This window comes from Rhinatrema bivittatum, chromosome 2 (assembly GCF_901001135.1).
Source record: "Rhinatrema bivittatum chromosome 2, aRhiBiv1.1, whole genome shotgun sequence".
NCBI classification, from domain to species: domain Eukaryota; kingdom Metazoa; phylum Chordata; class Amphibia; order Gymnophiona; family Rhinatrematidae; genus Rhinatrema; species Rhinatrema bivittatum.
The window spans coordinates 140,735,912-140,754,030 of record NC_042616.1 but is presented as its reverse complement, the minus strand read 5'-3'; the positions used below and the strand labels follow the sequence as shown (position 1 = coordinate 140,754,030).

General features: G+C 43.7%; 1 protein-coding gene across 20 annotated transcripts in view; it reads left to right on the top strand.

Annotated features, from left to right (window-relative positions):
- Positions 1 to 18,119, top strand: part of KIAA1217 (KIAA1217 ortholog) — a 925,495-nt gene that overhangs the window by 861,824 nt on the left and 45,552 nt on the right. For all 20 annotated transcript variants that reach the window (XR_003854495.1, XR_003854494.1, XR_003854493.1 and 17 more), the window contains one exon: positions 3,367 to 3,542. Coding sequence is in view for 17 of the 20 variants with exons in the window: in XM_029588689.1 (XP_029444549.1) it covers positions 3,367 to 3,542 (176 nt within the window). In the remaining 3 variants the exon portion in view is untranslated. The remainder of the gene's footprint in view (positions 1 to 3,366; positions 3,543 to 18,119) is intronic.

The window sequence follows — 18,119 nt, the reverse complement described above, 5'->3', positions numbered from 1 at the left end:
CGACGAGTGAGATAATCAAATTTGCAGATGACACAAAATTGTTCAGAGTAGTTAAAGCACAAGCAGATTGTGATAAATTGCAGGAAGACCTTGTGAGGCTGGAAAATTTGGCATCCAAATGGCAGATGAAATTTAATGTGGATAAGTGCAAGGTAATGCATATAGAGAAAAATAACCCATGCTATAATTACACAATGTTAGGTTCCATATTAGGTGCTACAACCCAAGAAAGAGATCTAGATGTCATAGTGGATAACACATTGAAATCGTCGGTTCAGTGTGCTGCGGCAGTCAAAAAAGCAAACAGAATGTTGGGAATTATTAGAAAGGGAATGGTGAATAAAACGGAAAATGTCATAATGCCTCTGTATCGCTCCATGGTGAGACCGCACCTTGAATACTGTGTACAGTTCTGGTCGCCGCATCTCAAAAAAGATATAATTGCGATGGAGAAGGTACAGAGAAGGGCTACCAAAATGATAAGGGGAATGGAACAGCTTCCCTACGAGGAAAGACTAAAGAGGTTAGGACTTTTCAGCTTGGAGAAGAGACGACTGAGGGGGGATATGATAGAGGTGTTTAAAATCATGAGAGGTCTAGAACGGGTAGATGTGAATCGGTTATTTACTCTTTCGGATAGTAGAAAGACTAGGGGGCACTCCATGAAGTTAGCATGGGGCACATTTAAAACTAATCAGAGAAAGTTCTTTTTTACTCAACGCACAATTAAACTCTGGAATTTGTTACCAGGGGATGTGGTCAGTGCAGTTAGTATAGCTGTGTTTAAAAAAGGATTGGATAAGTTCTTGGAGGAGAAGTCCATTACCTGCTATTAAGTTCACTTAGAGAATAGCCACTGCCATTAGCAATGGTTACATGGAATAGACTTAGTTTTTGGGTACTTGCCAGGTTCCTATGACCTGGATTGGCCACTGTTGGAAACAGGATGCTGGGCTTGATGGACCCTTGGTCTGACCCAGTATGGCATTTTCTTATGTTCTTATAAGTCGATAGGTGATTTTGAGACCAAAATCCATTGAAATGCATTGACCCATGTTTAAGTCGAAGTTTAAAATGAGTGATCTATCAGGAAGTTAAGAATTCAAGAAAAGCCATGGTCGAATTAAAAAAAAAACATCTCGCGTCGCACTAACTTTAGGTCAGATCAGAGGCATAACCAGAGTTAGCTGCATAAGTTAAGCGGCTAACCCCGAATGTTAGAGTTAGCCACTTAACCTATGTAGCTAACTCTGCTCCATTCCGGCAGTTCATGCGTACTTATGCGCATACTTCAGGGACTTTATAGTATATATGGAAAAACGAATAGTATGCGTGCATAAGTCAAACCGGCTTTTTGGGGCCTATTTTCCAGCATAAATTTCTCGTTTTATACATGAATATATATGGTATTCCCTAAAGGACTCAATACAAAAAAGGAGGATGTATTATGTTCTTTTTTATAATTTTTAAAGTGCTCAATAAATTATCCTTATAAACTAATTACATAGGAACGAATACCATCAGTATTAGTGCAAATGGAATTTAATCCATCGCCTCTCGCCACGCAATGGGCCTCAGGCAAATTCAGCGTTTATTCAAGCACTAGATGTATAATCATTTGGTATCGTTCCTCTGTTTATTCAAAAACATTTTTTAATTTTAATCCACTAAAAATTTTTTTATATTATTTTCAAAATTCGTTTTATCCCAAAACCCAAAAGCTCATTTATTTGTGTATTTCTAAGATGTCTTATACTTATTTTATCCTTACACAATTTAAATGTCCACCGTCATTTGATTTGTTTAATCATTGAAATCCTAGAATGAAATCCTAGAATAAATTATACTTAGCCCCACTGTAGATGTAGATGTATTATTTCTCAAATTGAGAAATAATACATCTACAGTGGGGCTAAGTATAATTTATTCTAGGATTTCATTCTAGGATTTCAATGATTAAACAAATCAAATGACGGTGGACATTTAAATTGTGTAAGGATAAAATAAGTATAAGACATCTTAGAAATACACAAATAAATGAGCTTTTGGGTTTTGGGATAAAACGAATTTTGAAAATAATATAAAAAAAAATTTTAGTGGATTAAAATTAAAAAATGTTTTTGAATAAACAGAGGAACGATACCAAATGATTATACATCTAGTGCTTGAATAAACGCTGAATTTGCCTGAGGCCCATTGCGTGGCGAGAGGCGATGGATTAAATTCCATTTTTACTAATACTGATGGTATTCGTTCCTATGTAATTAGTTTATAAGGATAATTTATTGAGCACTTTAAAAATTATAAAAAAGAACATAATACATCCTCCTTTTTTGTATTGAGTGAATTAGTAGGTGAGGATATTTAGCTTCTGTTGATTGATTGGATTCCCTAAAGGACAACATCTAGCAAAACCTTTATAAATAAACTGTATGGTTTCTATTAATGCCAGATTCTTGTGCTCACCCTTTGGTCACAGGGCATCCTCGGGGAATAACCAGCCTTATGTTTGTGGCTGCATGGCACAACGAGATTGTGATGAGTTAATGTGCTGTAACAAGGACTTACATCTTGCCAAATGCAGGGATGACCCACAGAAAACATTTAAAGGTCCAGCACATTCCAGCCATTTGCTCTGCTGGACCTTTACTGTTAAGTTTACATTTCTTTTGCTGTTTTTCAGCAGTGTTTCCAGTGAAATGTTTTCACCATCCCAGTGGGGTTTTGCTCCTCTGCTCTCCCTCTGCACTGTGTGCTGCACTTTCTCAGTGCTTCTGAACAAGAAGCCGTGGCACCCTTGAGCAGCCTCTGTAGTGGATCTATAGGATCTAAACACTGCATGCAGGAAATCTAACAGAAGAGAGACAGGCTGAAAGGCATCAGAAAGTAAAAACTATGATTAGCAATGCAACAGATTGCAGACCAGGACATCCATTCCCTTATCACAGAGCACACGGCAGGGAGCTCATCATTGATATTCTCCACAGGACGTCACTTACTGTCTTGAACATAATAGAAAGTCTTCCATTTCTGTGGCAGGACACAGCCAAAGCCACCGCTGGCCAAGAAGCTGCAGCATAATGAAGTCAAACCCATTTTGTCTGTCAGCTTCTTGCTGGAAGTCAGGTGCACTGTTTCGAAGTTAATGGAATCTGTGCCGATTCTGCCCTTTCTCCTGGAAGTAACATTTATGGATGAAATAATATAAAACAAAAAATGCATTTAGCTCAAGGGCTGTTTGTTTATTTTTATTTTGCAGGCTGACTTCTGAGTGCTACCACGACACGTTGCATTGCCGGGGACATTAGTCAGGCCAGGGAGACTGAGGTTGATTTTCATTTTTTTCTTTTCTTTTTCGTGCGACAGCTGCAGAACCAGGAACTGCTGCGGGCGATGGTAAAGAAAGCAGAGCTGGAAATCAATAGCAAAGTGATTGAAGGCATGAAGAGGATGGAAGACCCCGTGCAGCGACAGCGCGTCCTAGTGGAACAGGAACGGCAGCGGTACCTTCACGAGGAGGAGAGAATCGTGAAGAAGCTGTGGTAGGTGAACTGAGGGACATTGATGCCGCACTGTCTCACCTTTATTTATTTCTACCCTGATTTTCCAGAAGGCAAGGAACGAGACCAAGCAACACAATCAAGTAAAATACAATATATTACTGTAAAATGGCATAACATTAAGTATGACAAAACAGAACCCAAAATATTTATAAAATTATAATTTCATAGCACTAACACTAATAATAAAAATCAAATGCACTATGACTCATATTTAACTTAAATCTCATTTAAAAAAATGAAACAGTATCACAACACCTTAGCTCTATAGAAGTAAAAGTTTTAGAATGACACAGAACCTGCAGAGACACTGACAGTATAAATGAAGTGTTAATCTGAGACCCTTTCCTTCTGCACCCACTCCCTCTCCCTCCACTGCAGCAATGTGAAGAATAGCAAAGAGACTATGAGCGGGCACATGCTCACAGGTCCTGCAACAGCCCTGCAGAAGTTTCCTGTTACTAAGGGGAACCCAAGCAAGGGGGGTGAGCCAGCTCACAGGCCCCACACTACAGGCCAGAAGGGAAGGGGGGAGGGCGTGCTGTCGTCTGGATCCCCGCAGGCATGCTTTAAGCTTTGGGACGATGATATCTTCAAAAATTTGGCCCCTGAGTCTACTGCCCTCCTTGCATATGGGTAAAATGTGGACCTGGTCTCTTATAGCAAGTCTGAACCCAGAACGATCCAAATTTAAACGAACCTCTTCTGGAACTTTGTTCCCTAAACACAAGGCAGCAGCTGAAAAAGCTTCTTTTTTTTTTTTTTTACTAACCTTGCTTCTTTAAGTGAAGGAATCTGCAGCATGGCCTTTTATGCAGATCTCAGATGTCGACTCAGAGTACAAGGTATAAATGGATCTTTAAGGTTAGCAGCACCCAGTCCACGTTAGTAATGACATTTAAATTGCACACAAAAAGCAACTGGAAGTCAGTGTGGACTTTTCCAAGTAGGTGTGATACTATCCCATGATCTAATGCCTGTCAGCAGGCGGATCGCAGCATTTTGCACCTGCTGTCATTTCCTGATGCTGTTCTTCCGTACACCAATGTAGAGCGCATTGCAGTAATCAGTACAGGATGTTATTACTTCATGAATTCAGGAGCCAAGTCTTCTTGACTCAGAAGAGGGTGAAGTCTATGTAGCTCGTTAAGACCAGATGTAGTCCTTGAAATGGCTGAAATCTGAGCACCCACTATTAGAATAGCATATAATATAATCCCTGAAATCTGAGCACTGCACTGGATCAGCATAAGAATTATTCAGCTCCAGAGATGTACATGAGTTTTCAAGACCACGTGGCGCCCCATTTTCAGATTTTCCTGGACATTGGTAGATTAATTTTTGACACGCACTGATGTATTTTGGACATGCTTATTTATTTATTTCATAGCATTTATATTCCCCACATTCCAAACCATCGCGGCCGATTCCATGAGCAACATTCATAAAAACTGGACAGAGTATGTTTTACTTGCAACATAGTAAATTATGGCAGATACAGACCAAAATGCTCCATCCACTCTACTCAGCAGATGCTCCGCTCCGTGCAGGTCACCCCACCAAAAATGACCACGGAGTATCCCGGTTCTTAATTTCCTTCCTCCAGCCACCAGGGATCCTCTGTGTTTGTCCCGCATCCGTTTGAATTCTGTCAGGGTCCTTGTTTTCACTGCCTCTTTCAGGAGAGCGTTCCAGGCGCTCCCCAGCCCTGCTGCTTATCGTGGAGTTATACATGGAGAGGGGTTTAGATCCCCCTCCCATAGATGTAATGAATATTCTTGTAGGGTTATTTCCATGGGGGCGGGTCAAAGAGATGAGAGTATAAAAAGGGGGAGGACTCCGTGAGTCCTGAGAGGTCGACAACCTGGAGAGAGCGTGGAAGAGGCAGGCTATGGAGCTGTGCGCTACCTTGGGCTTCTTCGCATTGGAGCCAGAGAGAGGGGCATTCTCCATGTTGCCTGGTGGGATGGATAACCCAGGAAGACCCAAACTTCAGACATCAAGGAGAGGATTGTTCTTTCCAAGCCTGTTATCGGCGAGCACCTTCGGGAACAAGAGGAGGATTGTTTAGATTTCATTGGGGGTTTGAAGAAATAGAAACCTTGTTTGGAAATACCCAAGGCTGTCCTGTGTTGGTGAAGTTGACTTAAGCAGCGTAAGGAACTATACTTGCATTCTAGTCGCTTGTGGACTTGAATGGACCGTTTTATCCTGCTTTGGCTTTTGTATTTATTTTTGTGTCATTTTTGGATCAGGACATTTCTGGTTTGAAACAAACTCTGGGAGGGTGCACCGTTTCTATTTTTGGAGAGTGATCCTCTTTAGAGCCCTGCGTTCATCACAGAACGCCTGCCCCCAACACGACACTTTGTTAGTCAGTGCTCAGCCAGGGGGGATGTTACTTTCATAAATACAGAGACAGGCTTTCCTTTAAAATGAAGTAGGAATTGTCCATGACATTTCTTATTTCATTTTTGTATTTGAAACAAAAAGAGAAATGAACCCTTACCCCTCCCCCCCACCCACCCTGCTGACTAAATGCGGTGAAAAAAGCCCCCCCCCCCCCCACCTTCCCTGAAAATTACCCCAGAACTGAAGTTCTCATGGAGCAGTTCTGAACCCTATTTGCTCCTGCCCTGCAAGTGCTAGACTTCAAAATGTTGCCAGTTGATCTAAAGTCAGCACCATTTTGGCGTTATGGCCATGCTCCCTGCAACCCAGGGAAGCCAGGGTTCAAATCCCATTGCCACACCTTGTGGCCTTGGGCAAATTACTTCACCCTCCATTACCTCAAGCACAAACTTATGAGTTAATTTTCAAAGGATTAAATGCGTACAATTAGCAAATACATACATAAGTAGCTTCAGGGCCGGTGCAAGGATATTAGGCCCTAGGCAAACCCCACCTGCCTTGCGCCCACTCTCCCTCCCCAGCTCTGGCCCCGACCTCGTTCACTCAGATGGGCCCCCTCTCTTACACACACTCTTAGGGGTAGATTTTCAAAGATACGTGCGCAACCCCCGAAAACCTACCCCTGCCTGCATCCTCGCGTAAGTTCCTTGTCTCATTCACACACGCACCCTTACACCCTAGGCTCCCTCCCTCTCTCTCACTGACACCATTGCTCTCTCATACACACACAATCCCTCTCACACAAACAGAGACGCTGCTTGAGGCCTGCTGAGACTCTGCTTCTCTCAGCCGCTGCTGGGTGTCTGCTTTTCTCGGCTGCAAGCAGGATGGGTGCTGCTCACTGCCCGCAAAGTCTCTGCTTTTCTCTGCCGCGAGCAAGATGGGTGCTGCTCACGGTCTGCCGAGTCTCTACTCCTTTTGGCCGTGAGTGGGATGGGCTCCTCTCACGGCCCCGCATGGCTGCTCTTTGTCGCCCTCTAATGGCTGGCACCCTAGGCAACCGCCTAGTTCACCTATTGAGACGCGCTGGCCCTGATTCGCTTGTACTTATTTTATAAACATCAAATGTGCAAGCGCATATTCATTTTCTTGCACACATTTACCTGCTTTAAAAAGAGGCAGTCTGTGGGTGTTCTGGGGCGGTGCCAGGAAGAAGGCACACAAGTTGCTTTTTCATAACAGCACATTAGGCAACTTACTTCTGCAATTTTACACCTGTTAATTATCTAGCACAATTGATATCAGACGCCTGTTGTCTGCTATGGTTGGTGAGCAATCTGGATGAACTGGGCTGGAGTTTAGGGTGACATACTAGGAGACTCTCAATGAACTGGAGATAGACTGGGTGAACTGGTGGAGGTATCAGCTAACTGGTGATTTCAGTTCCGCACATGTTATATAAACTATGCCTACTTCCACATATACATCGGAGTTTTACATTAGCAAGTTCTAATTTTTTTTCATGGAAAATATATATGCGTGTGTTTATAAAATAGGTAGAAAAAGTGTGCATTTTTCAGTGCCTTGCTGATATTCGTGCATAATGAAACATGCATGCATATGCAGAGGGGTGGACATGCATATATTTTATAATCTGTTTGGACCAGATACATGCAGGTTATATAATACTGTAGATTTCTCTGTGCCCATATATGTGCATATATGGAACCACATGCATCTTCCATGGCACGCACAGCTCAAGTTGGATTCAAAAAGGGGCGTGGTCTGGATGAGGCATGGGCATTTCGGGGCAGAGCCAAGAGATGTGCTCGTAAATACTCACGCACCCGGGCGCTTGCCAGGCCCAGTGCTGTGTAACTTTACTTCGTGTAAGTCCAGTTGCAAGCTTCCCAGAAACGTTTGAAGGGTTTGGCTTTACTGGAGGGATGTCAGGCTATTAAAACAGGGGGGTCTTGAGGAAGTGGCACTCCACTGGGCAAACTGATGGACGAACTGGAGAAACTGGTAGTGGCGTGGATGCACACAGATTTTAAAATTCCCTGATTTACACAGCTGAATCCCGATTTATGTGGCTGGGTGTGCACAAGCTTAAAATTGGGCGCACTTGTGCTCGCCCCCAAGCTATTTTATAACATGCTCACGTATGCATGTGCAAGTTATAAAATCCCCACGTCCCTGGGCGTACGCCAACATATGTGCACATAAGTGTGCCTGCGCGCCTGTTTGAAAGTTACCCTCCCTGACTGTAAGCCCTCTGGGGTTATGGAAATACTGTGCCTGAATGTAATCTGCTTTGAATTGTCACGACAGACGGAATATAACTAAGATTACTCTAAAATGTCAGCCAGCACCAATTTTAAAGTACAACATTGATGGGGCAGGAGCTACTAGGGATTGTGTCTGTCCTGTTTGTACCCTGGCTGCGGAGTAAGATGGGTGGGGGGATGTTCAGTGCATTTAGTCAGCAAGGGAAGGGCCTGGACCTGTCACCATTTTCTGGTTGTTGGGTTTTCCTGTTTTTAAATTTTATTTCTAATAAAATAAAACTCAAATGAAGTGAAAAAAACAAACCCCTCTGCCCCCCAAAAAAGTAAAGCAATAAACAAAAAGGACTGTTTTTTAATCATTTATATGATTAATTTTTTAATTTATTCCATGGTGTCCATAACTATGCACAAAGCAATTTTACCAACTATACATCAGTATAAATAAAAATACAACAAATAAATAACAGTTAAGATGAACAGATACATTAAAACTAAAACAAAATAAACATCAACAATGAATGAATAAGTAAAAATGCCCTTTGTGCAAAGGCTCATTATATAAGTCTTCGGACTCTGGCCAGGAAAATCGGAGGTAACCAAGAGCTATACATTTCTTTATTTATGTGCTTGGATATTTATCCCATCCTTAAGAAACTGCCCAAGGTGGATTAAAGTTGCAGTATAAACATTACAGCAAATACAAAAAGAATAAAGCATATAATAATAAAAATACATAGCAGCAATGCAGTGCATAATAAAATTAAAGAAATAGAATATTAACGAGGAGAGCTTTATCACAAAATGTCCCCTAACCTGGGTTAAATAAAAAGCTTTTCAAATCCTTTCTTAAAGTTAACAGCTCCAGTAGCAAATGCAACACATTCCCTCCTCCCTGCCCGTCTCCCTGACAGGCCGATACAGTACAGTGCGCTCCAACGGAGCGCATGCACTGTTAGCCTGCTATTGGACGCGCATTTTCCCTTACCCCTTATTCAGTAAGGGGAGGAAAACGCGCGTCCAACCCGCGGCACCTAATAGCACCCTCAACATGCAAATGCATGTTGATGGCCCTATTAGGTATGCGCACGGGATACAGAAAGTAAAATGTGCAGCCAAGCCGCACATTTTACTTTCAGAAATTAACTAATTTCTTCCGGCGCCGGGAAAGTGCACAGAAAAGCAGTAAAAACTGCTTTTCTGTGCACCCTCTGACTTAATATCATGGCGATATTAAGTCGGAGGTCCCGAAGAGTAAAAAAAGTAAAAAAAAAATCAATTTGAATTCGGCCCGCGGCTGTCGGGCCGAAAACCGGACGCTCAATTTTGCTGGCATCCGGTTTCCGAGCCCGTGGCTGTCAGCGGGCTCGAGAACCAACACCGGCAAAATTGAACGTCGGCTATCAAACCCACTGACAGCCGCCGCTCCTGTCAAAAAGGAGGCGCTAGGGACGCGCTAGTGTCCCTAGCACCTCCTATTCCCTGTTTCTACCGCGCCACCTAATTTGAATACTGCATCGCGTGCACCGGCAAGGGGCCGGTGCGCGCGCCGGGAGAGCGGGCGTTCGTCCGCTCTCCCGCGGACTTTACTGAATCGGCCTGTGAGGGATTGCACAAGAAAACGCCTGATGTAAGAGTGTAGTCAAATGCACAGATCACAGTATAAAAGCCCGTTTTCTTGTGTAATGTAAATACATTTAAAAGAGACATGACTTAAGCAGCTTCCAGAAATCTAACAGGTTCCCAACCAACCAAATGTTAATAGAGGGAGTTCTAGAGCCTTGGTGCTACTCAAGAAAAGGCTTGATCCCTCATGCCTGTCAGTCTCATTCCCTTTAGTGAGGGAATCTCCAACAAAGTTTGCGCCGCTGAACGAAAGTGGTAAGACTGCATATAAGGTTTCAGATAGCGGCTGAGATATGAAGGAGCATAATCCTTTAGCCCCTTGAGCACAAAGGGCACTTTTATTTATTCATTTATTGTTACTGATGTTTATTTTGTTTTAGTTTTAATGCATATGTTCATTTTAATAGTTATTTATTTGATATATTTTTATTTATTCTGATGTACAGTTGTAAACTTGCTTTGTGTATAGTTATGGACATCATGGGACCGGTACTAAACCTGAAACCAATGTAGATATTTTTAGCAAGGGAGCATTCTGGATCAGCTGAAGGCATCGAAATGGTTAATTTGGCGTATGAAGAGTTGCAGTAATTGAAGCATGAGAGCACAGATGCTTCAACAGCTGAGGCAAAAGCTGGCTCATCAAAATATGGTTGAAGATGACAAAAAGCAGCCTTTGCCACAGCTGAAATTTTGGCTTCAAAACTAAGCTTAGAGTTTAGCAAAACTCCTAAACTGAGATCTTAGCAGTGGATAGGGAGGACCATCCCCTCAAGGATCACATCTGATATAAGGTAACTAGGATCTTCTCCCATCCAGAGAACTTCTGTTTTACCTGGGGTTTGCTTTAATTTGATAATCTGCAGCCAATAAAAAATCTTTTCTAGGCATGCATTCAGGTTAGACACTGCCTGACAAGGATCTGCTCCTGGTGTTAACAAATAACTGGGTGTCATCCACATAGCAGCAATAAGAGATATGGAAATCACTTAGAATGTTAACCAGCAGGGATATGCAAATATTGAATACATTCAGGGAGAAATTGGAGCCCTGTAATATTCCATATAATAACGGATGAGGATGTGAAAGTATCTGATAATGATTCTGCAAAAATGTCAAAAAGCAAACAAATAGTTAGTCTCAGATGATAGAAACATAGAAATGATGGCAGAAAAGGACCAAATGGTCACAGTAAATCAGTATCTTCTCTTTCCAATTCGCGGAGAATTCCCTTGAGACCTTCCGCGATCGTTACACCACAAACAGGGCTGTGTGTCTATTCATATTGGGGTCGATATTCAGAAGATTTATTCAGCTAACTTTCTTGATGCTTCAGTCTCTTCCCTTCCACGCCCCCTGCCGACCAAATAAAGTTGGTCCAGGCAAATCATACGCCACACAAAATTTAGCTGAACAAAAAGGGGGCATTAAACCTTGGCCGGCCAGTGCTGATATTCTGAAGTTACCTGGTTAATTCTGGTTGGCCAAATAACAGACCGGACGTTAACTGGGCAACCTTCCTGGTTTAAAATAAGAGAGATTATCCTAGGGGGGGGCCAAATGTCCCATTCCTCCCACCTGCTGTCTCAGATCTCCAAAATTACCCCCATCTTCCGCCTAACTCTGTAAAAGATTTTCACAACAAAAAGCCCACCAGCAGAGGGATTCTACCTCCCTCTGTAATCTCATGAAAAAAAAGTAACCCAAGCTCATCCCCTTCCTGCCTCCGACACTTCTCATTCCCCTCCCTCCCTGCTGTCCAAAAAAGGACTTTAGCTCTCATGATTCTGGTTGTTCTACCTTGAAGAAAACTTCATTTCACTGTAAAGCAAATTTTCTACGCCGTCATTGCTAATTCTGAAAGATCTAAGTAAGGGACCTGGAACCATCCTAAATTTTTTTTATATTTTTCTCTCTCCTAATTCCTCTGCTGTCGTCACAGACCCCATTGTAGCTTTCTCTTAGGGGTTTATTTTCCAGCAGGACGGTGGCCATGGAAGTCGGAATCCGCTAAGGAGTGTGTAACAACTCACCTGCCGAATCAACTAGCCCTGAAAATGGATGGCGCTAGAGCGTCGGGCCCATACCCAGCCGTCGCCGGCCGCGAGAGCCGCGGGGGCTAAGCCGCGACGAGTAGGAGGGCCGCCGCGGTGGGCACGGAAGCCCGGGGCGAGGGCCCAGGAGGAGCCACCGCGAGTGAAGATCTTGGTGGTAGTAGCAAATATTCAAACGAGAACTTTGAAGGCCGAAGTGGAGAAGGGTTCCATGTGAACAGCAGTTGAATATGGGTTGGTTGGTCCTAAGAGATAGGCGAGCGCCGTTCAGAAGGGACTGGTGATGCCCCTGTTGCCTTCGGCCGATGGAAAGGGAGTCTTGTTCACATCCCTGAACCCGGAGTGGTGGAGACGGGCGCCACGAGGTAATGCAACCGATCCCGGAGAAGCCGGCGGGAGCCCCGGGAAGAGTTCTCTTTTCTTTGTGAAGGGCAGGGGGCCCTGGAATGGGTTCGCCCTGAGAGAGGGGCCCGAGCCTTGGAAAACATCGTGGTTCCGGCAGCATTATTAGGTCAGGATGGGGTTTTTTTAGGAGGCTAAAAATAAGTGTTTTTTTGCCTTGCAGGCAAGATCATTGGGTAAATTTTTTCAGTAAATTTTTATTATAGTTTTCTAATTTTTAACATTTCTTGTAAAATAGATTATTCTAAAATTAGAATAACATCCATTTCTGTTGAAGCTCTCACAATCCCCCTTTCCCCCAGCCCAGCACAGCAATGTACAAGAAACACGCACAATGCTCAGCTCCAGCAATCAGTCGTTGATTTTATATCATATTCCATCTTTAACCAAGAATAGCCTCAAGGCAGATTACAATTAAATTTAGGAACAAATCATTTACAAACAAATTTAGGAACAGACAAATTGCAATTGAAATATATTATGGTGATGTTCAGTTTGCAGTTGGAAAACAAGAGAGTGCAAGTTCCCAGTTTGGACTCTGAAGAAGGAGTGAGAACAGGTTGGTCAGGGGTTTCTGCAGGGAATGCCTGTCTGAAGAGCTGTGCCTTGACTTTTTTTTTTCTGAAAGTGAGGTAGCAAGGCTCAAGTCATAGGGGTTATTGGTGTCCTGTACCAAATTGTTTGGTGCATAATTGCTGAAAGCCCCACTCATGGCTGGCCGCCTGCCCTATGGCATGTGAACAGCCGTCTGCCTGCTCTTCCCCTGCCCTGCCAGAAGATAGCACGGCACCGCAGCTGGTAATGTAAAACATAGTAATGACGGCAGAAAAAGACCAACATGGTCCATCTAGTCTGCCCTGCAAGCTTCCCAAGGTAATAACTGCCGCTCAGTGCAGGTTACCCCCACGTTTCTGTTAAGGGTAGTAACTGCCGCTCCGTGCCGGTTTAGCTTTTTTATTTATTCTCAACCTCTAGCCTTTTAGGGATCCACAGTATTTATCCCATGCCCCTTTGAAATCCTTCACAGTTTTAGTCTTCACCACTTCCTCCGGAAGGGCATTTCAGGCATCCACCACTCTCTCAGTGAAAAAATATTTCCTGACATTGGTTCTAAGTCTTCCTCCCTGGAGTTTCAAATCGTGACCCCTAGTTCTACTAAATTGTTCCCAATGGAAAAGGTTTGACGACCAAGGATCATTAAAACCTTTCAAGTATCTGAAGGTCTGTATCATATTAGCCCTGCTCTCCTCTCCTCCAGGGTATACATATTCAGGTTCCTCAACCTCTCCTCATAAGTCATTCTATCGAGACTCCCACCATTTTTGGTCGCCCTTTTCTGAACCGCCTCCATCCTGACCCTGTCTCCTTTGAGATACGGTCTTCAGAACTGAACACAGTACTCCAGGTGAGGTCTCACCAAAGACATGTACAAGGGGATTATCACTTCCCTATTCTTACTAGATATTCCTTTCTCTATGCAGCCTATCATTCTTCTGGCTTTGGCTATCGCCGTGTCACACTGCTTCGTCGACTTCAGATCGTTAGACACTATCACCCCTAGGTCTCTCTCCTGTTCCGTGCACATCAGCCCTTCACCCCCCAATGCATATAGTTCTTTTGGATTATCAGGCCCCAGATGCATGGCTCTGTATTTTTTGGCATTGAATCCCAGCTGCCATATGTTCGACCACTCTTCCAGCTTCCTTAAATCCCGTCTCATTCTCTGTACGCCTTCCGGCGTGTCCATTCTGTTGTAGATCTTACTATCATCCACAAATAGACAAACTTTACCTTCTAACCCTTCCACAATGTCATTCATGAAGATGTTAAACAGTACCGGTCCCAACACCGATCCTTGTGGCACTCCACTTAACACCATTCTCTCTTCAGAGTAGGTTCCATTTACCATCACCCGTTGTCTTCTATCCGTCAACCAGTTTGTAATCCACACCAACACTTTGGAGCTGACTTCCAAGCTTCTCATTTTGTTGTTGAGTCTTCTGTGTGGGACCGTATAAAAAGATTTACTAAAATCCAAGTAAATTGCATCGAGCGCTCTTCCCTGATCCACTTCTCTAGTCACCCCATCAAAGAAATCAATTAGATTCGTCTGACAGGACCTTTCCCTGGTGAATCCATGCTGCTTCTGATCGAGCAACCCACCGAATTGTAGATAGTTCACTATCCTTTCTTTCAGCAGAGTCTCCATTAATTTTCCCACCACCGAGGTGATGCTAACCGGCCTGTACTTTCCAGCCTCTTCTCTGCTCCCACTCTTGTGAAACGGGACCACCACCGCTCTTCTCCAGTCACTAGGCACTACACTTTTTTCCAAAGATCTATTGAACAGGTCACACAGTGGACCCGCCAGCACATCTCTGAGTTCCCTCACTATTCTGGGGTGAACCTCATCAGGCCCCATGGCTTTATCCACTTTCAGTTTTCTTAGCTCTTCCCATACATTCTCTTCCATAAATGGAGTTTCATCTACTCCACCCCCTTCTACAGTCTTGATAAAAAGTGACGGTCCTTCTCCAGGGTCTTCTTTTGTGAACACTGAATTGAAGTATTTGTTTAATATTTCTGCTAATTCATCATCTCTCTCCACCCACTGATCCTTGTCCCCTTTCAATTTCACTATACCACTATGTACCTTTCTCTTTTCTCTGATATATCTGAAAAATGTTTTGTCACCTCGCTTAATCTCCTTGCCAATCCTTTCCTCTGCCTGACATTTTGCTTTCTTGATTACTTTTTTCATCTCCCTCAGTTTCACCAGATAATCCTCCCTGTGTTCCACTTTTTGGGATTCTTTATATTTCTTAAAAGCTGTTTTAGTTTTTTTTTGCTTTTATTAAATCAGCCACCTCCTTTGTGAATCAGAATGGATTTTTATTTCTCTTACTTTTGTTTACTTTTCTAACATACAAATTTGTTGCTTTTGTAATTGGTCCTTTTAGTTTGGCCCACTGTTGTTCGACTTCTCCCATTTTCTCCCAGTCTTCAAGTTATGCCTCCAGATATTTCCCCATTTCGACAAAGTCTGTTTTTTTGAAGTTCAAAACTCGGGTCACTTCTCCGGATCCTATTTGCAATATCAAACCATACTGTTTGATGATCACTAGTCCTGAGGTGGGCACCCATCCAGACGTTAGAGACATTCTCCCCATTAGTGAGCACTAGGTCAAGTAAAACTCCCTCAGTCGTGGGCTCCATTACCATTAGTTTGAATAGAGCCCCTTGCAGGGCATCCACTGTCTCTCTACTTCTGTTAGATTCTGCAGAAGGGATTCTCCAATCCACGTCTGGCAGATTAAAATCACCAACAATCAACACTTTCCCCTTCTTTCCCACCTTTATAATGCCTTTGATCAGATCTCTGTCTAGTTCTTCCGTTTGAGTTGGAGGCCTGTACACCACTCCAGTAAAGATGGATGTACCGTCATCTTTTTTTAGGACGACCCAAAATGCTTCTTCTCCACCCCCCTTTCCTTGCAGTTCATTTGCTTGGATATTATTTTTTACATAAAGTGCTACTCCCCCTTTTTTGTCCTTTCTGTCATTCCTTAACAAGTTATAGCCCGATATGGCCGTATCCCAGTCATGAGAATCCGTGAGCCATGTCTCCGTGACAGCAACAACGTCCAAGTCTGCCTCCACCATTAAGGCCTGTGACTCACTCATCTGGGGGCTGCCTGTAGGCACATGCCTATTCTGCCTACTGGTAAATCCACTCCGCCTCACAATACGCCCCAGCCTAGCCTTCATAATCTGAACCCCAGCACACCACTCACTTGCCACTGCTCCACTGCCGTCGCCTCCTCACATTCAAGGCTGCAGCTGCTGATAATATGGGGACAGAGTGAGACCAACACTGAATTTGAGCCCCCGCGATTCCTGTACTTTAGGACTGTTCTGCTATGTATTGAAACTACGGGAGCTCCAGTTCACTGTGAACCCCCCAGTTCTGCAATATTAACCCTGAATGGGAGGAACAGCGCACAGGGACACATGCAGTAAAGAGTCTATGAAGAAGAGAGGCACCACAGCTCTGCACCAACGAGGGGGGAGAGGCAGCAGAGCCCAGATTACAGTGCTTATCGATAAACCCATATTTCATGTTGCTGGTGGATGGGGGTGTTTATTGAGTTTATCCATTTAATCCAATAAGCAGAAGCCCTAATTGTGTGCCTGCAGGCACAAGGCTGTTACCATCACTGAAGGAATTGCTCAGAAGGAAGAGGCTGACCAAGTAGGGGGTACTTTCTCTTACATGAAATCCCCCTTTTCCTTAGTGTCACCTTTAGATGCTGCAGAGGAGGTGAGTTACACTGCTGCAGCCCTGGGAACAGTTAAGGTCCTGCAGGAATCGCCAGCAGGGACCAGATCAGTCTCTGGGAGGTCCAAGGGAAGAGCTTGAAGGACTTAAATATGCATACCCTGGAGGAAAGGAGGTGCAGGGGAGATATGATACAGACCTTCAGATACCTGAAAGGTTTGAATGATGCATAATCGACAACATTTTCCATTGGAAAGAAATCAGTAGAACTCAGGGTCACAAAATGAAACTCCAGGGAGGACGACTCAGAACCAATGTCAGGAAATATTTCTTCACGGACAGGGTGGTGGATACCCCTTTCGTAGTAGGGGGTGAAGTCAAAAACAGTGAAAGGATTCAAAGAGGTATGGGATAAACACTGTGGAGCCCTAAAGGCTAGAGGATGGAAATGAAGAATGGGGGTAATTTGCTGGTTTGGCGGTTATTACCCTTAATCAATAAGCCTTCATACTGTTGATAAAACTCCACTATTGCTTTCTGCTTCAATGGCAGGGAGAAACGAGGAAAAGGGGAATTAGATTCAGACAGCAACCAACAAGTACATAAATTTATAGTCTCGGAAAAATAAACCTAGGGGTAACTTGCTGATGCGGCTCTTACTATCCTTAACCAATAAGCCTGAAACTCCTGATGCAACGCCAACATTACTATCAACTCCAACATTACTCTCTGCTTCTACGGCAGAAGATAACAGAGAACAAGGGCCCTGACTTTGATGGTCTGGGAAACTGATAAGAATGGGGGGGGGGGGGGGGGGGACTTGTATGGCTCAACAGAAACTTCCATAAACTTGCTGGGCAGACTGGATGGTCCATTGTTCCTTTTCTGCCGTCATTTCTATTTTACAAAGTCCAAGGGCCATATTAGTTCTTATTTCCAAAAAGCTGACGTTTATTAGAAAAATCCAAAAAGCAGGTAGCAAATCAGAAGAATCGGGCAGTATGTGTCAGGATACAGTACAACAAGTAAATTCTCTCTCTTCTCAAGCAGGAGGGATCCCACTCACCCAGAGCTTCAACCCCAAAGCCAACGGGGCAGTATCAATCCAAAAAAATAGTTCAACGTACTGGAGCTTTCCCAGACAAGGACTTTACCCCTTTATTTGATAAGGTGTCTTCCCTCTAGTAGGCTGCCAAACACTTTTTCCTCGGCGTGGAATCTCTTCCTAATCCTGGCTTCAGAAATCTCTGGATGCCTCACAAGTGCTGTTTCTTCCCAGGACTCACAAGACAACAACCAAATGATTTCTGTGTGTGTGGGGGGGGGGAGGGGGGTATCTTATTTAGACTCTCACTAACCACAACCCATTCCCCGTGGAGGGAACACACTTCCCACATTACCTCATCCTTTACAGCAAACTATCACATCCCCCTATCGCACCCTCCCCTAAACAGAAAGGATGATTGCAAAGCACACAGCCCTGCAGTTTGCATGAGCTGTACAGTAGCAGAACTCTCTGCCCTCTAAATGAAATCTAAGAGAACAGGAACCCTCTGGAACA